The sequence below is a fragment of the Ictidomys tridecemlineatus genome, chromosome 13, assembly GCF_052094955.1.
Source record: "Ictidomys tridecemlineatus isolate mIctTri1 chromosome 13, mIctTri1.hap1, whole genome shotgun sequence".
Classification (NCBI taxonomy): domain Eukaryota; kingdom Metazoa; phylum Chordata; class Mammalia; order Rodentia; family Sciuridae; genus Ictidomys; species Ictidomys tridecemlineatus.
Genome location: NC_135489.1, coordinates 45,445,600 through 45,468,984, shown reverse-complemented (window position 1 = coordinate 45,468,984; position 23,385 = coordinate 45,445,600). Strand labels below are relative to the sequence as shown.

At 38.2% G+C, this 23,385-nt stretch overlaps 1 protein-coding gene across 1 annotated transcript in view; it reads left to right on the top strand.

Annotated features, from left to right (window-relative positions):
- Positions 1–18,565, top strand: part of Ttc39c (tetratricopeptide repeat domain 39C) — a 102,353-nt gene extending 83,788 nt beyond the window's left edge. Inside the window, exons 7-14 of the mRNA XM_078030245.1 lie at positions 775–868; positions 3,827–3,934; positions 6,857–6,966; positions 8,018–8,141; positions 14,345–14,442; positions 15,900–16,004; positions 17,243–17,281; positions 18,182–18,565. Coding sequence (XP_077886371.1) covers positions 775–868; positions 3,827–3,934; positions 6,857–6,966; positions 8,018–8,141; positions 14,345–14,442; positions 15,900–16,004; positions 17,243–17,281; positions 18,182–18,271 — 768 coding nt within the window. The 3' untranslated portion in view covers positions 18,272–18,565. The remainder of the gene's footprint in view (positions 1–774; positions 869–3,826; positions 3,935–6,856; positions 6,967–8,017; positions 8,142–14,344; positions 14,443–15,899; positions 16,005–17,242; positions 17,282–18,181) is intronic.
- Positions 18,566–23,385: the final 4,820 nt, after the last annotated feature.

The following is a 23,385-nucleotide window of genomic DNA, read 5'->3' as shown; positions in this document are numbered from 1 at the left end:
AGCAGAACTGACTCTACGGAAGGCTGGTGGTTCTGGACATTAGCAGATGAATGCAAAAGTTGCAAATGCAACCTGGATCTTTGGAGAATTTCTAAATTACTGGGAGAGGAGGATCTGATGGCCAGAAGCAATTAGAGATCAACATTCTGGTTAGAGAATGAAACTGTCCAGTGTGTGGTAGAGACTGGGAGGACCACACAAAGGACTGAGGACTGGCCGAAGGGGAGTGGCTTCATGCATTCCCTCAGTGCTGATGGAGACTCTTTCTGGGCCAGGATTGGATACATACCTGTATGTAAGGCCCTGTGCTTTTAGAATATATCTGGCAACAAAGGGATAGAATAGCAAGCAATTGTGGTACAACGAGTTCTACTGTACTAGCATGAAGAGGGTGCTGAAGGAGAAGGTGGTTGTAAGCTGAGCCCTTGCAGGTGGAATCTACTACCTAAGCAAAAGGAGCTGGGTGTGGGGTGTGTAACCATAGTTCCAGCATTCCAGAGGCAGAGGTAGGAGTATCAAGATCAAGAGCTTGAGACCAGCCTGGACACCATAGTGAGACCCTGTCTCCAAAAAAAAAAAAGGAGTTCTCTGTGCTTAGATTAATCTCACAATGCTGAGACAATTGGAGTGCTTTCTTAGCAATCCTTAAATGACTCTCTTCTACACTGCATAATCTGTTTGAAGTAACCACATAGGAATTTTTTTTTTGCATTAGGATGATTATAATATCAATGGCAGATCTTAGCCACTAACTCCATTTTCCTTTTTTCCTAGTGTCAAATCAACAGTGCCTTGACTTCTTTCCACACTGCTTTGGAGCTTGCAGTAGATCAGAGAGAAATTCAACATGTCTGTCTGTATGAAATTGGTAAATATCAAATGACTCCCCACCTTCTTGTTATGAAGCAGTATTGATGCTTCTTGATGCAACTTTTCATTTGTAATGCAGTTCAGTTTGTCTTTGCAAAATGCTGTTGCATAATAAGGACTTTGATTGTTATGCTAGTACGTGTCATGGTGCTTCTCTCTCTGGGTCACTCTGCCTTGTAACATTTTGACTTTAGAATAATTGGTAATGTTAAGTGAATTAACTGCATTGCCATTTTTAAATACCTAGTGCACAGAAGAATCCAAACCCTTTTTTTTCCCTCCTTCCTACCACTGCTTATTTGAGAAGAAAAATATAACATCAGAGAGAGTTGGACCTCAATGCCAGCTGCCCTGAGATCTCCAGCAAGGTGCCTAAACCTTCTGAGCCACATAGTCGCCATTAGTGTGGAGGAGCTCACCCAGGGCAGCCCAAAGGTTTAGATGAAGCCTCCATAGGAGACTCCACACCTGTCAGAGGCTTCTCCTCCTCCTGGAGACAACATTTGTAAATGGACTTAGAAGTGCTTATTTGCCTAAGATTCTCCCCTCCTTCACCAGAGTGGCTGCTGAGTCTTTTTAAAATTTATTTATTTATTCTAATTTGTTATACATGACAGCAGAATGCATTTCAATTCATAGTACACATATAGAGCACAATTTTTCACGTCACTGGTTGTATACAAAGTAGAGTCACACCATTCTTGTCTTCATACATGTACTTAGGGTAATGATGTCCAACTCATTCCACCATCTTTCCTCCTCCCTTCCTCTCCCTCCCCTTTGCCCTACCTAAAGTTCCTCCATTCCTCCCATGCCATCCCCCATCCCCATTATGGATTAGCATCCACATATCAGAGAAAACATTTGGCATTTGGTTTTTGGAGACTGGCTTACTTTCACTTAGCATAATATTCTCCAGTTCCATCTGGAAAGCAGTATGGAGATTCCTTGGAAAACTTGGAATGGAACCATTTGATCCAGCTATCCCCCTCCACGGTTTATACCCAAAGGACTTAAAAACAGCATACTACAGGGATGCAGCCACATCAATGTTTATAGCAGCAAAAATTCACAATAGCTAAACTGTGAAACCAACCTAGATACCCTTAAAGTAGATGAATGGATAAGGAAAACGTGGTATATATACACATTGGAATATTACTCAGCTTTAAAAGAGAATAAAATCATGACTGCTGAGTCTTTTGCTGTCTGCAATCAACTCTTAAATCCTGGCACATTTGAATTTCAAAGTCCTTTTATGTAGAAGTTTCTCCATTTTTCTGAAAAAAGTAAACACTTTTTTGGGCTTGAAATGAAACGTTGTTTTGTTTTACTTTGTTTTAAAGGGGGGGTTCCAGCCTAATACTTCAAGTTCACACCATACAGCACACGTGAAAGAATCAGAAAAGGGTAGAGAAAGGAGCACTCCCCATTTCCTCTTCCCTGTCTCTGCAGAGGGACAGAGAAGAGGAAGCAGAGAGTGCTCCGAGAAGCAGTTAACACCCGTCAGCACCAGACCACAGCAGCTTCTCCTGCTGTGGACATAACTGTCTTCCTGAATCCTTTGAAGAAAAGTGCCAACAAAAAGATTGGGAATTACCCAATAAATAACGTTACATTTTAAATGCCTCTTATGGTTTAGGAAGAGGAGATGATGTACAATCCCATGGAAACATGTACTTTTATGTAACCTAAATTCTGATGGAGCTCTGCTTAGTGGCCATAAGGTAGAGTGAGAAGTGTTTCAAAGAACTTGAATTTTAAAAGCGCAGCTTTGGTAGCCTTTTCTAACCTGCCATTTCAAGGTCTGTTGCAGGACAGGACTTTAGAGCTGAAGGAAGCTTAGGGACCATCTACCCCAGGCCTTAGGAAGGTCAACTCAGGAATAAGTAGCCACTCCAACTTGTTCTGCAGGCTTGTGCTTGGGGCCTCCACCTAGGTTTTGTATTCAATCTAGATCCTTCCCTGACATCTAATATGGGGTGAAAACAATTAGCTAAAATAAGTCAACATAGAAGTCCCACAGAATTTGACAGTGAGATTGGTCCAAGTAGATATCATTCCCCACCAAATTGTTTAAATGGCAAATGCAAGATTACATGATTACTTTGGTATCTGATACCAGCATATTTGTTTTTATGGGGGGAAATTGTGAAAAGGAGAGAGCATTGGACTTTAATCCACAATTCTTCCCTCCTAATAGCTGTGTGGCCTTGAGCAAGTCACTGACCTATGGCTGCCTTAGGTTTTTCCCTCTAACAAGAGGACACCATCAGCCAGCTTTGCAGGGTTGCACTACAGATTAGCAATAATTGGTATCACATGATAGCACACAGTAGGGCCAGTTGACGGAAGGTAACATGATTAACAACGAGAATATAACTTTTTTTCCTTTTAGTGGCTGCTGTTCCTTACCAGAATGCCAGTCTGACAGTGTTTAAATGTAGGAAAGATGGAGTCTCTTCTCGGCTCTACTACCAATGAACAGATGGAGGGTGGGCAGGACTTATTTCTGACTGGTTGTCTCTGTACTTCTCACAAAAGTCTGAGCATTAATAGTAATCATTAATCATTAGGTGAGTGCCTTGAGACTTTCTGAGTCGCTAAGTATATAATATAAATATATTGCCTCCACTGCTGCTCTTTCTGCCTGCGCCAATACTTGGAGAAGTACTTGGTTTAATCTCACCACGGTATGGGGCAGACTGGAGAATTTTTCTAGAAATCTTTACACCGTTTTCTTCCATACTCCTTAATCGGTAGTGAAATCCAAAATGCCCTATCTTGCTCAAACTTTACACAGAAAGCATTTAGAGGAAAAACTAATTTTAAGTTTTCACTGTTTCCTAGAACATTCACAAGAAGGTTAGTGGTATGTTGGAGATTTGTAGCTCAAATATAGATCATGGAGCTCTCTACCTTAGGGTTGTATGCTAAATTTATATTTCTTTCCTAGGTTGGTGCAGCATGATCGAACTCAACTTCAAGGATGCATTTGATTCCTTTGAGAGGCTGAAAAATGAGTCCAGGTGGTCACAGTGTTATTATGCATATTTGACTGCAGGTGAGTGGTGGTCCACAGAGCCATAATATGCCTGTCTGTGGATAGTCCGCTCACACATACTGGAGGTAGAGAATCATAGAAGCAGCAGTCTCCCTGACATGTTCATGTTTTCTATAACCAAGTAAATAGCAGTGGGCTACTGTGTTCGCTGACCCAGCTGGATGCCAAGAAATTCAGTAGTGTACCTGATGTTTCTTCCTTCCCTTCCCCCTCCTATGCCTGGCCCATCCTGTGCTTTGTCTTGAAAATACTTATTTGGGGCGGGGTTGTGGCTCAGCGGTAGGGTGCTTGCCTAGCATGTGTGAGGCCCTGGGTTTGATCCTCAGTACCACATAAAAATAAATAAACAAAACAAAGGTGTTATGTACAACTAAAAATTACATATTTTTTTTTTAAAGAGAGAGTGAGAGAGGAGAGAGAGAGATAGAGAGAATTTTTAATATTTATTTTTTAGTTCTCGGCGGACACAACATCTTTGTTGGTATGTGGTGCTGAGGATCGAACCCGGGCCGCACGCATGCCAGGCGAGCGCGCTACCGCTTGAGCCACATCCCCAGCCCCAAAATTACATATTTTTTAAAAAAGAAAATACTTATTGTGAGGCTTTCCCAGTTTTTGAACATTTTGCCCTCAACAACATCACCTGCCCTTATTACACTTTTTTCTTTTTGAAATATTTTTTATTTATTAGTATTTTAAGGAATTTTTGAGATTGAACATGTCTACATGTTTTTTGGTTCTGGGGATTGAACCCAGGGGCACTTAATACTGAACCACATTCCCAACCCTTTTTTATATTTTATTTAGAGACAAGGTCTCCTTAAGTTGCTTAGGGCCTTTCTAAGTTGCTGAAGCTAGTTTTGAATTGGCAATCCTCCTGCCTCAGCCTCCCAGAGCCACTGGGATTACAGGCATGTGCTACCACACCCAGCTGAACATGTCTTTTTCATTGTGTTAATAATGCTTTGGGTGACCTAGTTACAGAGTTGCATAGTTATCTGGTCCAACATTGCTTTACCTGTCAACTTTGTTATATTTACCTGTAATGTTATAGAACTAGGAGTATTTAAACTCTGCAGATCATTATAGCATAAACACTAATCTTCGTTTTATTTTTTGCTTTTTTTTTTTTTTTTTTGGTCTTTTTGAGATAAGTTAAGGTGTGCTGCCACCTGGTGGACAAAAGTGTTGTGTGTCCCTGTGATACATGCATGAGGTGTGAAACTGAAGAAACCCCCAATTGGTTGTATATTTTTTTGCCTTTAAGCAATTTTATGTAAATCCTTTCAGGTTTATGTGGACAAACTCTCCTTAAGCATCCACATAAATAATTCTTTTACTTAAAATTAAGACTTGCTAGGTGTGGTGGTGCACACCTGTAATCCCAGAGACTGAAGTAGAAGGATCACAAGTTTGAAGCCAGCCTCAGCAATTTAGTGAGGCCCTAAGCAACTTAGTGAGACTCTGTTTCAAAACAGAAAATAAAAAAAGGACTGGGAACTTAGCTCAGTGGTAAAATGCCACTGGGTTCATTATCCAGTACCAAAAAAAAAAAAATCAAGACTGGCATTGTATCTCAGTGGTAGAGTGCTTGCCGAGCACATGTGAGGCACTGGGTTCGATCCTCAGTACCACTTAAAAATGGAAAAATAAAATAAAGGTATTGTGTCCATATACAACTAAGAAAAAAGATTTTTAAAAGTAAAAAAAAAAAAAAAAAAACTTTTTTTTTTTTTGGTGTTGAGTTGAATTCAAGGCCTCGAACATGCTTAGCACACTGAAGCACTGAGCCACACCCCAGCCTCCCAAACATTATTTTGAGTACCTCCTTATTTTGAACACTTGGATTTAATGAAACATCTTCCCATTTCATTCCATCCCCTTAACTCTTCTATTTATGATTGAATTAACATGAGCCAATGCATTTATCCTGGATATCCCACAAGTCCCTATAAAATTGTGTCAGACTATTAGCAATCAGTACAAAATCCTCTTTAATTTATTCACCCTACTGTACAGGGCATCAGTTCTTCATGGCTGTATCTGATGTTTGAATATGCTTATTTTTGACATATGAGTTAGCGTACTGTGTCTCACACCTGAAGGATTGTTTGCATAGAGCACAGGGCAGTATGAAGGTGGTATGCTGATGATCCAGATCTTAGACATCCTTCAAGGCTCAGCTTAGCTTCTCAGAGCTTCCCATTACGCCCAAAAGAAATGATTCTTCTTTTCTGATCTTTCCTAAAAGCACTTTGGTTCTCCCTTGCTAAGGGCTCCTGTTACTATGTGCCTTGTAATTGGAACTCTGGTGTGTGTGTGTGTGTGTGTGTGTGTGTGTGTGTGTGTGATCTCTACAGCTGAAATATACACTTTTTTTCTAACTGCAAGTTTGTGTTTCTTCTTGACATTTTATTGATGGGTTATGATGGTAGGAGGCCAATGAACATGTGCAGGACTAATCCATGACTTTCTTCTTAGGACACAGATGTCTTTCTCCTCCTGCCATGAAGCTTCCATGATCCCTTCACCTCCTAGTTGTTCTTCCTTAAGATTCCTTTTATTGTTTTTGTTGGGGGGGGGTGCTGGGGATTTAGCTAGGGCCTTGTGGAAACTCTGCCTCAGCCCCAAAGCATCCTTTTTTTTATTCTACTGTCTGGGCACATGGGCTCCAAGTAGGTTGCACACTGTGACAGCAGTTCAGGATTTCATTGCACGCAAGCCTTCCTCCCCAACAAGAGGATGGGGATCGTGGCTTTCCTGCAGAGCAGCCCAGTCCCTCGTGTGGCAGTCTTTACACGCGTGCGCTCCTGTGTTTTCCTTGGGGGTATTTTCCAGGCATCCTCCTCCTCCTGGGGCTCAGTGGCATTTCCCCTCCTGCCCCTCCTCATACTCTAGAAATACACTTCTGCTTTCTTCCAGTCTGCCAGGGAGCCACTGGTGATGTGGATGGGGCACAGATCGTCTTTAAAGAGGTTCAGAAACTCTTCAAAAGGAAAAACAACCAGATCGAACAGTTCTCGGTGAAAAAGGTACGATGGAGCTGATGGGTCCAGTGTCTTATCTATGATGGACAATTGTGACTAGCTCTGCCTTGGATGGGCTTTAGGAAAACACGTTCATATCAGGTGACAGACATGTCACATGAAATGCGCTTCACCACTCTGGAGAGAATTTACTCCTGTGAGCACATTTCTGCTCTGAATAAAAAATACTTGTTTCTCTACAAATAACTATGGCAAACTTAAAAAAAAAAAAAGTTGAGTAGAGATGTCACAGACCCTGCAAAGCTAATGAGCACATCTGGACAGGGAAAATATCTGCCTAAAAAATTAGGTGGTCTCAAAAGGGTGCACACTGGCAGAACTAGTGAGAGACACAGACTGTTGGATGCTCAGGAGGGTAAGCATGTCACATTCTGATGTAATAAGAAGCTAGAGGGTATGTCAGATTTGCCAGTAGAAAGGTCAGGACTATAGGGACAATGTCCCAAATTTATTCTGCTAACCCTTGAATTATATAATATCATGTCATATCCTGAGGTTTCCATGATTTTAATTTTATAAATTTTCTTTTACTTTATAAGCATATTTTTCTTTCATTAATATTTATTGAATGATCATTTAATGAATTTGTTTGAGTAAACATTGGATTATAATGTTTATAATAAATGCAACTGAGAAGACTAGGTGTAAGGAGAAAATTTAAAGCTTGATAGACCTGTAACTCAAACGTCTCTAGTCTTCCATCTTCTGTGTAACACATGGAGTAGTAACTTAGTTTAGTTTGTCACATAGCTGTTACACATGTATCGATTTAAACTAAAATAAATCTGGTCTCATACCCAAGTTTTCAGAATCCTTTGAGAATAGATTGAGTTTAATGATGAATGTGAGGCCTATCTACAAATATATTAGAAACTGGAAGGTAGAACTTTTTTTAATATAGAGCAATTTTCATTTTTGGCTTTGTGGGAGAGGGACATTCACATTGAATATGTATCATGTGTTTTTTCCATGTCTCCAAAATGTATTTTGTATTTATTTTTGAAAAATGGAGCCTAATCATTCCAACTGCTTGCAGGCAGAGAGATTCCGGAAGCAAACCCCGACCAAAGTGCTGTGTGTGCTGGCGTCCATCGAGGTCTTATACCTGTGGAAAGCCCTTCCCAACTGCTCCTTCCCCAACCTGCAGAGGATGAGTCAAGGTAAACACAAACACGAGACCGTGCACACCTGCTTCTTTCTTCAGCGTGGCTCCTTCCGACTCTCCTTAGCATTACTCAGGCTGTGTTGTTTTTGGATTGAGAGTGCAGCAGTGAGGGCCGTTCTGTGTCACAGCATGTGGGAGTGGGAGACACAGGTGTAGACAGATGCACTTGCTTGGCTGGGAGTTCTTAGTGATTCTCTGCTACACCTGGTTTTAGTTCTGCAGCCATGAGTCTCTGAAAGTGTGCATTTCCTTCCCCAGTGAAAGCACTTTGTTTCCCATAGGTGTGATTCACATGCATAAAGACACTCAGATTGAGTGTTTGATTCAGCGAGTAATTGTGACACCTAGATACACCTGGCATCCCTCGCCATGATCATGATCTACCACCCTTGACATTTGCCTCATGCCTCTTCCCAGTTAATCTCCACCTCAAGGCACCCTGTGTTCTGATTTCTATGTCCATAGATTAGTTTTTCTGTCCTTGAACTTTTTAGAAGAGGAACCATACAGGATGTACTTTTTTTTTTTGCACATGGCTTAATTTGTTCAGCGTAATGTCTGTGAAATTTAAACACATTGCAGCCTGTAGCAATAGGTAGTTTCTTTTACTTGCTGAGTAGCATTCCATTGTATGGCAATACCCATACCACTATTTGTTTATTTGTTCTTCTATTAATGGACCTTTGTTTATTTTTGTTGTTTTAAACTATCATGAGCCAGGTCACAACAAGTGTGCAACATAAGTTGACGAGTGTTTTGTGTACACATACCTTGGAGTGTAATTAGAAGCCTACATTTTTGATTCATGTATTAGAAAACCCAGCAGCTTATAGGTAACAGTGATAATTATTATAGTTGTAGGAAAATTTCAAAGGGAGAATGAACTAAATATTTGACTAAAATAGAGCTTTGTTTAAAAGCATTTCGTCTAAAGGCTTAATGTTAGGTATTTGAATGGCATTTGGTAGTCTAGCAAGATATTTGCAATCCAGAGAAAGAGGAATGGTGGAGAGTATTGTCATGCCCATTGTAGATGAGGAAGCAGACTCAAGAGCAGCTAGGTGACATGCCCAGCTCCCTGGGAGCCAGCATCTATGCTGCTGGTGTGAGTCTAACACATTGAGTGGCAGGGCTTTCAGTGATCCTGCAAACAGCTTCACCTTGCTGGGAGTGTGAGGAGGCTTAAATCATGCAGCTAGAAGTACTTCCAAGATGAGGCAGCTACGTTAAAATAAATACAAGTAGAGCCAGGGTTGTGGCTCGGTGGTAGAGCGCTTGCCTAGCAGGTGTGAGGCACTAGGTTCGATCCCTAGCGCCATATAAAAAATGAAATAAAATAAAGGTATTGTGTCCATCTACAACTACAAAAAATACAAACTATATATATACATACACAAGTACCTCCAAAAGTATGGTTTCATGGAAAATGTCTTTGGAAATAAATTCTTATCCACATATATACTGCTGTTTCCCAAAAGACTTTAACATGAACGTTTTGAGCTTATTCCAGAAATAGATTATAAACCACTGTAGAAAATCTGTCTGATTTTTCTGCTATTACACTTGTTTCTGACCAAAGATTATATTGCCCATCAATCACACATATTTACCATCAGACGTCCCCATAGATGACTTCAGCCTATTTCTTAAAAACAAACAAAAAAAGAGTCTGCTCTTAAAGTTTAAAACTTTACCACTCTTCTATTCCAGGGGTCAAAAGAAATTCCCAAAGAAGTTTGGGGCAGTGGCTCTGTAATTAGAATAGGAACGTCCCTTCCCAAGGGGACTGCTTGAAAGGAAACAAAATTTTCTTAGATGTGTAAATTCTGCTATGTTCATTTTTAAAGGGTTTGCCTCACTCAAAACCCTTCCCCTGTAGAAGCAAGTATAGAATTATCTACCAATGTCTACCTTAAAGGAATAATGAAGATCTTAAGTAGTTTTTAAATGTACAAGTACAGGGCCATGTATTTAGAGAGATTGAAAACATCTAGAGATATAAGAGGCGGGCACATAAATCACCTGTGAGATTTGACCGTTATCTTTTCAGTTTTCAAAATGAACAATCCAACAAGAAAGATGTGTTGGTGGAGAGAGGGGCAGTCTCTGGGGGTGAATATGAGATGATTCTTTAATATCTTTATTAAAAGTCAACCCAGTTCCGAGGTTAATCAGATGCTGTCAGTCCCGGGTGTGAAGCAGCCATGCTCCAAATCAATCCAGCTACACAGAGTTCAGTGAAGAGTTGGTAGAGGAAGTTACACTCCCTCAGAACCTGTGACGGCAGGCAGTGGGGATCCTGAGTGTTTCGAAAATGCTGTCCATCAAGCCTGCACAGCGTTGTGCACTGAGGCCCCCTCTGTAACGGTCAGCAGGGCTTGCTGGGTCACTGTCTCCTGCTCTGGTGGTTTCACTCATGGCCCCTGATCCCACCAACTTGGCCCCACCTACCACATCCTTCCTGGTGTGAAGCCAGCCGTCTGTGTTCTCATCACAGCAGCCAGGGTGATTCTGTTTAAACCTTAGTACTATTGTATCGCTCCACTTCTCAGAACTCTCTATGGCCCATCATCTCCAGTTCACTCTGGCTGGCAGAGCCCTACATAGTTGCTCTCTGCTCTACCCCTTTGCTCCTCAGGCTCCAGCCTTGCTGATTCTTCCTGTTCCCTGTTGGCCCCAGTGCCTTTACACACACTCCCATGGCTCCTTCAACTCCTTTCCTTCAGGTCTTTACTCAAATGTTTCATTTTCATTGAAACTTGACCTATGCACACATTTCTAATCCCACTTCCCCCTTATTTTTCACCTTAGTATCTTAGCACTTACACTTACTTACAAGTTTGTCTTTTGCACTATTTGTTTCCCCCAGAAAATATAAGCTTCTTTTTCTTTTTCTTTTTTTGTGGGGGTGGATGGGTACTGAGGATTGAACTCAGGGGCACTCGACCCCTGAGCCACATCCCCATCCCTATTTTGTATTTTATTTAGAGATAGGGTCTCACTGAGTTGCTTAGGGGCTTTCTAGGTTACTGAGGCTGGATTTGAACTTGCAATCCTCCTGCCTTAACCTCCCTAGCCACTGGGATTACAGGTGTTCACCATGGAGCCCAGTAAGATGTAAGCTTCTTAAGAGCAGAATTTGTTGTTGTTGTTGTTGTTGTTGACATTATTTTGAGGATCAGCGGTGTTTTAATTTTTTTAAGTAGTTCACAAACTTGCAAAAATATTCACACTGCTCAAAGAGGTGGGAAGCAAATTGTTAAGCATCCCTTCTACTCTGACATCGTCTCCTCCCAAAAGACAGCTGCAGCCTGTGATTTTGGGAGTGACCTTCTGGAGATGTTCCATACATTCAAATACATGTGAGTGTACCTATCTATACAGGTATGAGTGTGTGTGTATGTACTCATACAGTTTCCCCTGCCGTCATCTACAGGTTCTGCTTCAGACAGAAAATATTTGAAAAAAAAAATGCTTCCGACTGAATATGTACATACAGACTTTTTTTCTTCTCATTATTCCCTAAACAATACAGTATAACAACTATTTACATAGTGTTTACTTTTTTTTAGTCATTCCAAGTAATCCTAGAGATGATATAAAGTATATAGAAAGATGTATAGGATATCTGCAAATACTAGGCCATTTTACATCAGGGACCTGAGCATCCTTGGGTTTAGGGATCCTGGGGGGGTCCTGGAACCGATGAGCCAAAGATGCCAAGGGATAGCTGCACTTAATGGGAACACACTCTACCCACTCGTCCGCCCTGTGTTTTTTTGCACTTAACAACATTTTGGGGATCATTTAATGATGACATATAGAGCTGCCTCATTCTTTGAAATGTCTCTGTGGTCTTCCAAAATAGGAGACATTGATAATGTACTTAACTGGTACCGTAGCTGTGCACACGTTGGTTATCTCCAAACTTGTGCTCCAACAGTTGCTTTAATGACCATAGTGGACACATTTATCTTTGCGTCTGTGTGCTGTATTAGCTGAGAGTAAGTTCCTAAAAGAGAAATTTCTGAGTCAAAAGTATGTGCCAATTAAATTCTTTAATACATTTTCCCATATTGCCCTCTAAGCACATTGATACCCATTTAGAATCTTCATAGTAATTTTTTTATTATTAATTGTAGGCACAATGTTGTATAAGCATATCTCTAGAACTTTTTAATCTTGCATAATTGAAGCTTTAAACACATTGAATGGCAGCTCCCACTTGTCCTACCCCTTAAAATCATCATTCTACTTTCTGTTTTTGAATTTGACTAGTTCAGATACCTATATAAGTGGAATCGTGTAGTATTCCTTCTGTGATGCTTATTTCACTTAGCAGGATGTTCTTTGAGGTTCCTCCCAGTTGTTGCCTATGACAGGATCTCCTTCTTTTGTTAGACTGAATAATGTTCCTTTATATGTCTGTCCTACATCTTCTTTATCCAGTCGTTCACTGATGGATATTTAGATTGTTTCCTTATCTTGGCCATTTTTAATAATGCTACAGTGACCACAAATGTGCAGATGGCTCTTTGAGATTCTGATTTTAGTTCTCTTGCTAAACAACCAAAAGGAAATTGCTGGATTATATGTTAATTCGATTTAAATTAAATTTTTAGTTGTTGACATGCCATTATTTTATTTATTTATATGCAGTACTGAGAATTGAACCCAGGGCTTCAGATATGCTAGTCAAGCACTCTACTACTGAGCCATGACCCTAGTCCTGAATTTAAAAAATTTTTTGAGGAACCTCTATACTGTTTACCATAGTAACTACCTTTATATTTATATTTACATGTGTACATTCTATATTCCCACCAAGAAGGGTTCCAATTTCTCCACATCCTCTTGTTATTTTTTGTTGTCTTGTTTGTTTGATAATGGCCGTCCCAACAGATGTGAAATATTAGCTCCTTGTGGTTTTGATTCCCATTTCCCTAATGATTAATGATGTTAAACATCTTTTCACATACCTGTCAGCCATTTGTATGTCTTCTTTGGAGAAGTGTTTATTCTACTCCTTTGTGAAGGCAGGAATTTTTACCTATTTTGTCACTGTTGTAGTCTAAGCACCTGCTGCCTGAAAAATAGTAGGTGTCAAATAAATATTGACTGAGTGAGTGTATGCATGAATGAATGAGCAAGTGAATGAACTGCATTTAACATTTCCTTCACATTGCTGCCCTAAGATTCTTTTTTTTTTTTTTTTTTTTTTTTGTATGGGAGTATTCCCAGCTGAGTTTGGGGGTCAACTCCTGCTTCTGAAGGTTCAGATTTTATTCTTCATGTTTACCTCCCCGCCACTCCACCAGCTCTTACAATGTTCTGCAACTTGAGCACATTTTATACACATACTCTCTCATTGCACCTTAATATATTTATTAGTCCATAGAAACACTTTCATTACTTTATTCCTCTATTAGCTCCATTACACATCTGATCTCATTTCCTTGGAAAACTTCCGTAACATCCTTCAAGAAAGCTTCCGGTCCTTCTTGATTGCTTAGCACAGTACTTCAGTCATGTAAACGTGCCTGTTGCATGGTTTGTAAAGTTAAGGTGATGGCAGTATCTTGAGATGAATGAGCTTCTTCCTTGGAGCAGTTTTAGATTCACAGCAAAACTGAGTGGAAGAGACAGTTCCCATATACTCCTTCCCATCCTGTAGGTTCCCCCACTGCAGCCTCCTGCCACCATGTGGTACATTTGTTACACTCCATGAACCAGCAGTGACAGCATAACTCACCCAAAGTCCGTAGTTCACATGGGGTTCACTCCTAGTGCTGCACATTTTCTGTGTGTCTTCTGTGTCCCACTTGTTAGTCTCTGCATCCTCTGTAACCTCTGGTAACCATTGATCTTTCAACTGTGCCCATAGTTTTGCCTTTTCTAGAATGTCATGAATAATACTTGAAATCATCTTCACAGCCTTTTCAGAGTGGCTTCTTTTACTTGGTAATAATAGGGTGCTGTTTTGAGTTTTCTTGGCTCTTTAAAGTTTGATAGTTTTGTCTTTCTTTGATGGAGGAGATTCACTAATGGAAGATGAATGGTGTCTTCTGAATTTCTGGGAGCAGAAACATGAACTGAATATGTAGCTACAGGGTGAAATAGTGACTTCACGCTTGGTGATATTCAAGGAACCGAATGACTGTGTTTCTTTCCTGCTGTTTTCACTGCCCTCTCTTTAAGCTTGCCACGAAGTGGATGATTCATCTGTTGTTGGATTAAAGTATTTGCTTCTTGGTGCCATTCACAAATGTCTAGGAAACTCAGAAGATGCCCTTCAGGTAAGCTGTTAACGTTGTCATGGCTACAGAAAATAAACCATGACCACTTACATCTATGTTTGTGAGAAAGATGAAAAAGTATTAAACAAAACCAAACCTCCCACTGCAATGTGAACTTTACCCACTTTATTTGATTAACGCCATCTTTTCAGATGGTAGAAGTTGACGGTGATGAGTGTAATATTTTTAATGAAACTGCAGATTCCCAGGACACTTCTTTATACATGGGCTTCTTTTCTGGCACTAGGTATTTATCAAAGATACAATTTCATGAATAGCCAGGAGGAGGCCTCACACATAGCCAGAAACCAAAATGATCATTTCCTTCTTTTATACCTGCAGATTTCTGATGTAGAATTGGAGGTGAAGTCCAGGAAGTTGCTAGCTTAGGATAGTTTAGGTACACATTAAATGAAAAATAATCACTAACAGGTTTCCAATGTTGTTGGAGGGACCTTTCTAACTAAGTTTCTTGTTTGGTTAGTTTTTGTTTTGTTTTCATTTTGGTGCTAGGGCTAGAACTGGGCCCAACCCCTGAGCTACATCCCCACCTCAGTTAATTTTTCTAAGTATATCCCAGAGTTACTTTGACTACTTTTTGAAAGAGTTCATATAAGTAATAGAGACTTGACTTTTAAATGCAAGAATATTAATATATTTGTACTGGAATTTTAAATCAATTTTCCAATGTGTGATTATGATCATTATTACATGACTCTAAACAGTTTATTTTAGATCACTCTGTTTAAGTATCAACAAGACACAATCAGGATACACATCAAGAGGTGGTTCTTGGCTTGTATGTTTTCTATTTTAAATATGAAAATGATACTTTTCCACCAAGATTAGGGAGGAGACATGGAAATATATTCTAGCTACTTTATTCACTATCTCTGATTTCATGTATCTGCTAGTTCCAAGTGAACAATCAGGTCTTGTATTCTTATGCTGTAACTCTTTTTGTGCATCTTGTCTTCCAAACTAATTCTGCATTATTTGAGAACCCACGTATTATACTTTTTTTCTAGTTCTTCTATGTAGTGCACATAGTGGGTGCTCAACAAATGTTTTTTCTTCATGGAATTTTTTTTCCTTACTTGTGAATTAAAAGTATGACACCCACCAAAAAAATGTGGATGTTTATACTTTGATATACAAATAAAAATATTTTTCAATAATAAGATCCATAGAAGTTGGTGAGTCATCTGGAAAAATAAGTAGCATAAGTTAGGTTGAGTGGTGGAAGACATATTCTGGAGGAAGCCCACCGTCAGGCATGTGAAGGATTTCTAAGATGTGAATGGGATGGATAGGAAGGAATGAAAATGAGAAGAGAAAATCTGATCTGGAAAACAAAAAGAAAATCTCTCTCCCTTCCTGTCTCCAGAAGATTGTGATAAGCCTTATGCTAGTAGGGAAATAAATTTATTCCGGTAACATTTTTTTATTATTTTCAGTTCTTTCAGCGAGCTGCTAAAGATGAGGTGTGTCGTCAGAACAATTTGTATATTCAGCCATATGCTTGCTATGAACTTGGCTGTCTTCTATTAGACAAACCAGAGGTAAGATCACTTCCATATATGTACATATATTTTAAAATAATATTCATCAGCAAAAATGTGCTCACAAACAGGCACAAAACATCCCTCACTTAAAATAAATGGATTGAACCATAGGTTCTTTGTTTTGTTTTCCTTGGTTTCATGTTGGATGAGTCCAAAAAGCCAATAATCCCATTTTCCTATCTTTAAGGAAGTAATGTCTTTTCTGGAATTTGAATTACAGATGTAACTTTTGAGACAAAGATTCATTTGAGGAAAATCGAATGTTTTTTCTAGTACAGTACAATATGATGGAGGATGATGTACTGGGAACAGAACTGAGTCAGGATTCTAGTTCTGCCATTTACATTCATGCCACTGGTTAGGTTACTTAACCACATACCTTCTTCCTCGTGTATGAAACAGAAAAAAAAAATACTTGCCTTGCCAATTTAATAAAGATGGCAATGAGAATAAATAAAGATGATATCATGTATGGTTACTTTAAAAATTTTAGACTATCATACAAATAATATTGACAGTTATTATTAAGGTGTGCATTTAAGTTAGTACAATGGGTTAGTGGGGTTAACTTTATAAAATACCAAATTTTAGTAAGTTCATCTCAGCTTTCAAATGTATGGTCAATTGACAGAATTAAAACTCTAGCCTAATTCTTGAAAATGTAAAAGCCTATCTTTCCAAAGATGGATTTTTAATTGGAAAATCTTTTCATTTGGACACCTAATTTTACCAAAACAGAAAATGTCATTTTTTACAAATTTAGATAGAATCTTCTAACACCATGTTCTTTATTTTAATGAAAAATTTTTTTCTCTTCATGTACCCATAATGTATACAACAAGAATGGACTATCTATTTTGAGAAATTAAGTTGATATCCTCACTGAGCAATACTTTCAAAAGGATATATCTTAGTGTCTTCAGATAAAACCACTTTCTTAATTATCAATAATTTCAGGTTGTTTAGTAAGCTTTTAACCTATAGAACTATATCTCAGTTATTGCTCCTCACAGGATGTACAGTGAGGACTATGAAGCATTATTTATCAAGCAAAGCCTTGATGAGAATTAATAAGCATTGTTACATTAAGGAAACATGGAGTCTTTGACTTGACTGATCAGTTGACTCACCTCTACCTACTATGAATTATGTTCATTAACATGTCCTCCTATGATAATATTTTCTGCCTAAGTATACATAGATGTATGTTGAAATAACGTTTTTCTTGTATCTAGACTGTAGGAAGAGGACGAACTCTACTTCTTCAAGCAAAGGTAAACATCCTGAATCTTCCTCTTCCCCATGGCCCTTCTTTTCCTGTTCACTCTACACCTGAGTCTGAATTCAAGAAAGTTTGTGAGGCAATGTTCTGATCAATAATTCTGGAAAGGAGAAGTGATAACTAATTCAATCAGTGAGAACATGATTTCTTTTTTCTTTTCCTTTTTTCTTTTTTTTTTTTTTTTTTGTAATGGGGATTGAATCCAAGAGCACTTCACCACTGAGCTATATCCCCATCTCTTTTTCAAATTTTGAGACAGGGTCTTGCTAAATAAATTGCTGAGACTGGCCTCTAACTTGAGATCCTCCTGCCCCCTCTCTAGTTGCTGGGATTATAGGCATGTGCCACCATGCCTGGCTGAGCCCTAGATTTTTAAGTGAAATTCCAAGATCCTGAGACATTATTCAGCCTGTTTTATAATTGCTACAGTCTTAGTGTTTGGGTGGAGAAACAAACTTTTTTTTTTTTCTTTCTCTGAGACAGGGTCTCACTATATTGCCCAGGCTGGTCTCCAGCTGCTGGGCTCAAACCATCCTCTTGCCTCAGCCTCCCGAATACATGCAGGCTGGGAATATGAGCAGGGAATACAAACTTTTGATTTTCATAACTATGTTCTTGAGTTAAGAATTTCTAGCAGTAACTTAGTTTGAGCACAACTTGAGGCTACTATTTTAAGAATAACATAAGGAGAATTCTCCAAAGAGAACATTACCGCATTCAGTTTACATTTGTAGAGTAAATACAAAGTCTGAAGTTTGGGGAATAAGAAAATCAAGTGGATGTGAAACCTTTACTAGGCTGCAGGGAGCTTTGCCTGGAGTGTGAAATGTCCTGTGCCCTGTGCAGGTGGAGCTAACGGTCCACTTTAAACAGTCTTTCTCTGCTCTTACAGGAGGATTTCTCTGGCTACGACTTTGAAAACAGATTGCACGTCCGCATCCATGCTGCTCTGGCCTCTCTGAGGGAATTGGTTCCTCAGTGACAGACCCGGAGTGACCCCTCTGTCCCTCCCCACCCAGGGTCTGCACTTTAAAATAAAAGCAGAGGACAAAGCACTTGTGAAGATCGACTTTTCTTCTGCAAACCACCTGTGCCAGGGACACATTTTCTCAATGAGGCTGACATATTAAAGATCTCCTCTTTTAAACATGTAGCGAGATGTAACAATGATGATGACAATAACAATAACTAACCACCTGGGGAGAGGGTTAAGTGACCTTGTTCCAACATTTTAGTTTTGTGATTTATTATTTTTAAAATAAAATCAAACTCAATATTTGTCCTGTGATCTTGTAGGAACGCCTACCGTAAGCAGACATCAGAATGGGTGACGTGAAGCAGCACCTGTAAAATTATTAACAGTATCAAGACATAGCATTTATATTGTGTTTTGAAAAAATAAAAATGCTTTCTAGCATTTTATTTTAGCCTCAAAATATGCCTATAAATAATATAGCACAGATATTCTTATCTCCTTTCACACACATTGAAACTCAGGCACAAAACAGCTAATCCAATTAATTTATCACTTATAAATAATTTATTACTTATTCCAATTAATTATCCCTGTTATCAGTGGAGCAATGAATAGAAAACAGATTTCCTAGCCACCAATTAAATATTCTTCTACTATAAAATATATATATATATATACACATATAGATACATACATATATTAATAACGCAGTATTCCATGGTTTACTTATTTTAAAAAATGCTCTTTGGTTGAAGCTTTGTTATAAAAAATATTCAACTCCAGATTGTCTACAAAATGTTTCAAAGTAGACCTTTTCTTTCCTTCTCTATGGGTTAGATAAATAACACCTATATTTTAGGAGTTTTCCCCTTTCTTTGTAAAAATTGCCTAATGATCAACTTTTAGAAATCTTTTTAAAATTACTTGAAAAGTTATTCTTGAATAAATATGGGGGTTTTATTTTTCTTTTTGCCTCAAAATAGTTGATGGTGAAGTATTTGCTGGACTGTATATTGCCAGTATTTAATCATTTTCCCCTTCGCTCAGGTTATTAGATGTTATAAAAGGAATTCAAATTATTTTTTTATTCTTCATTGCTTATTTTTATTGATTTTAATTTGCCTCCATGCACAATATTGAACTCCTGGGGTTTTGAAGAATCTAAATACCTCAGTCACTTTCAAGAATTTTTGCCATAATTAGGTTCAATCTTTAGGTTCAATTTTCAAAAAATTTATATCCAGTATCATTCATTTACATATCCTGTTGACTGAAGCACCATCTCACATGATGTTAATACATTGATATTTATAAAATAAAAAGGAGAACAGCTAGAATATTGACAAATTTAATCTAATTTAATCTTATGTTGAAGAAATGATTTCTTTGAAAGAAGTTTCTCTTTACTGACTTGGGCTAACCTATGTTTCCTCATTCTGTTATGAATTACTTTTTTTTAAATTTTGTGATCTATTATTTTTAAATAATAAATCAGTGTGCTGTTTCCAAAGTATTCATTCACATTAACTTCCTGATGTAAACCCTGTATGGATTTTTAATACCAGCAAGAGAGAAAAGATTGCTTTCCTACATTCAGGGAGTGAGTACATCCAGAAGACAAGAAAAGAAAACTTTTCTGAAGAGAAAAATTAGTGCCTAAAAACATTGGGAGTCTGATAACTGACAGGAAGAACATTGTGAATCTTTAAAGTATGACTGTTGCCATTTTTTTTCTCTTCTTAATCTATAGTATACACAGCAAACATTTATGTTTTGACTGTGGAGCCTTCTGAATCATGAACTTCTTGACTCGTTCATTCTTATTTGAATTTTCAGTTCCAATATTATTCAAGCTATTCTTCCGAATTCAAAAATTACATAAAATCTTATGCTTTCAATTTTTAAAAAATAACTTATGTGTACACTTATGGCTTTAAAAGTTACTTTTATTTTCCCATAGAGATTCCAGGAATTCAAATAAATTTGTGTTCAGCTGACACTTAATAGATAACTGTGCAACACCATTTACGAGATTTTCTTTAGTAGTCAAAGCATAGGTCTGTTAAAAAATAGTCTCTCCCAGCCTCAGTTCAGAGAACCCCTGTGGCCCATTTGTATTAATGTGGTCCACAAACAGTGGGTAGATGAACATTCTAAGGACACCAAAATAATAAAAGCGCAGTGTGAGTCCACAGTACTATGAGGGTGGCTGGAATCTGAGTACACTTTGAATTGAGTGATTTGTTACAGTTATCTGGCCTACATGCTGTGCCCCATCCAACCTGTGAACTGACTGTGATCTGCCTGGTGACTTGATTCAGTATAAACTGCTCTTTTCCCCTTGCTGATGAAGAAAATAATCATATAAGTAGAGCTATTTTCATCTATGTGTGCTTCTCTTTTATGTTACCACTCCTTCCCCTTTCCTAATTTGGAGGCTTTCAAATGGATCTTCTACTTTATAAATGTCAAATATATTTTTGTATTAGATTGTGCCTATGATAAGAGAAATCCCTAATGTATATTTTATGTATGCTGAACACATTTTTATAATTTGATGGACTTGGAGGCATGGTCTAGTAATAATGATGTAACATGTATCTTGCTGGTTAATATATTTAAGATTTTACCTTTATTGAGTTAGGTATCTTTTTTTTTTTTAATTTTAGTGCACGATAACTAAGTCTTCTACTGAGTTAAGAATTTTAACTTTCAGGTGTTACAGAAAAATAGACTATTGTTATGTAGTCTTTAAATCAGTTTACTGAATTTGTACTTTTATATTTCTGCCAACTGAAAGGACAGTGCACATCCAATTTTAAACACACTTGCACACACACACACACACACACACACACACACACTCACTTACTATACACATACACACATTTTCTTTTCTGTGTAAACTTCTTCAATGGATTTCTTCCTTAAACAAATCAAGTATTCAAATGTGACAAGCATTCAAACATGGCTTTATACATATGAAGATAAAACTTATTGCCATCGTGGTAAACTGTTTTAGTTTCTGTGAGTGGTATGTTTTGTAGGGGAAAAAAAAGTGTTAACACCCAGTTGATCATAAGAAAACATATAATAGAGGTTGATGACTTAGAATCTAGGAAGAGGAAGAGAAAAGGAAAACAGGAACAAGACAATGTAAAGTTGGGACATAGTAGTTGTGGCCCCTCATTAGTGTGCACAGTTGTCAAGAACACAGAGTAGACCTGCCTTTCTATGAACACTAGCAGGGGGTTGAGAGCTCTCCTTGTTGACTTGATTATAATACTTGTAACCCAGGTAGCCTCTGGATAACAATTGCTTCTCCCACAGGCCAGAGGTTCCCATTTTTTTTTATTGGTTGTTCACAACATTACAAAGCTCTTGACATATCATATTTCATACATTAGATTGTAGTGGGTTATGAACTCCCAATTTTACCCCAAATGCAGATTGCAGAATCACGTCGGTTACACATCCACATTTTTACATAATGCCCTATTAGTAATTGTTGTAGTGAAGCTAGCCAATCCCTAAAAAACAAATACCAAATGTCTTCTTTGATATAATGAGAACAACTATGAACAGAGCAGGGAGGAAGAGCAGGAAGAAAAGATTAACATTAAACAGAGACATGAGATGGGAGGGAAAGGGAGAGAAAAGGGAAATTGCATGGAAATGAAGGGAGACCCTCATTGCTATACAAAATTACATATAAGAGGTTATGAGGGGAATGGGAAAATAAACAAGGAGAGAAATGAATTACAGTAGATGGGGTAGAGAGAGAAGATGTGAGGGAAGGGGAGGGGGGATAGTAGGGGATAGGAAAGGTAGCAGAGGTTCCCATTTTTATGTTTTAATGATTAGCCCTTTTCACCAAAGTTCTGGCTCAGTAGATTCTAGGTAGGTTTGGAAAGGTGTTTTTTATTTAATAAAGTCCCAAGATGATTCCATTGTAGGTGGTCTGAATTAGAGAAATAATGCCCTAGGCCATCATCTTTTATTATGTATTTAGTTTACCTGATAGAAAAGTGTAAAATGAACAGAATTATATAGCAAGGTTGAGCTCAGTCACAATATATTATTATGGGGTCACTAAGGAAATGCTTCTAATCCACTGGTTTTCTAAAGTAGATTTCTGAACTTAGTTTTAAAGATAAAAATGATGCCTGGAGGGGCCAACTAGGTCTTGGACCTGATAAGCTAAAAACTCAGAAGTGACAATAGCATGTGTGTTCAAGAATCTGGGGTCTCAAGTGGGAACAGGATGGTTAAGAGGAAGACGGAAGAAGTAAACAGACTATATCAAGAACTTTGAACTTCTGTAAGGTAAGGATTTGGGATGTGAAGAGGAGAACAGGAAAACAAGGTGGATTGTCTAATGACCAATGCAAGTAGACAAATGCAAGGACTAAAGATTGTAAAACCACATTATACTCCTTAGGAGTTCAAGAAATCAAAGTGGCAAATGGGCAATGGTTTAAAAACCCTTGTTTAAATGTTTCATTGTAACAATTTGCATTTCAGAGTGACCCAAAATAGTCCTTGGAGAAATTAAAGAGCAAAGGTCTCCCTTCTGAGTGGCAGGTATTTCTGCATAGTACCTGATACTTAATATGTGTACAAGATGACCAACCAAGGTTAGGCTACACAACCATTAACATTCCTAATTCAAAATGCCACAAATAGGGTCTCCAATGTCTGTACTTAGGGTTTTCAGTAGCACAGTTCATAGACATTTGACAGTTACAGTATTATAAGTAAAAACTTCAAAAATCATGACAGCTCATCTTTTATTTACACTTCTACAGTGGGGCTGGAAGCAAATGATGAAGTATGGGAAATGTAACGCCTGAAAACCTACCCCAAAGAACTTTTCTCCCCTTTAAATAGTAATCTTCACAGTAAGAGAAAACTTATCTAGCAACTAATGGATACTTAATAATAATCGTTGAGTGAATGAATTGCCCCAGAAAATGCTGTTTGTAGCTTGGATGTAATGGAGGCCTGATATTGACTTTGATTGCAAAGCTCTCTAGAAGCATTTTTTTCCTGAATTAAAAAAAAAAAAATCTGATCAGATCTATGTACCCAATGATGCTATTTAATAGCTGGTTTACAGT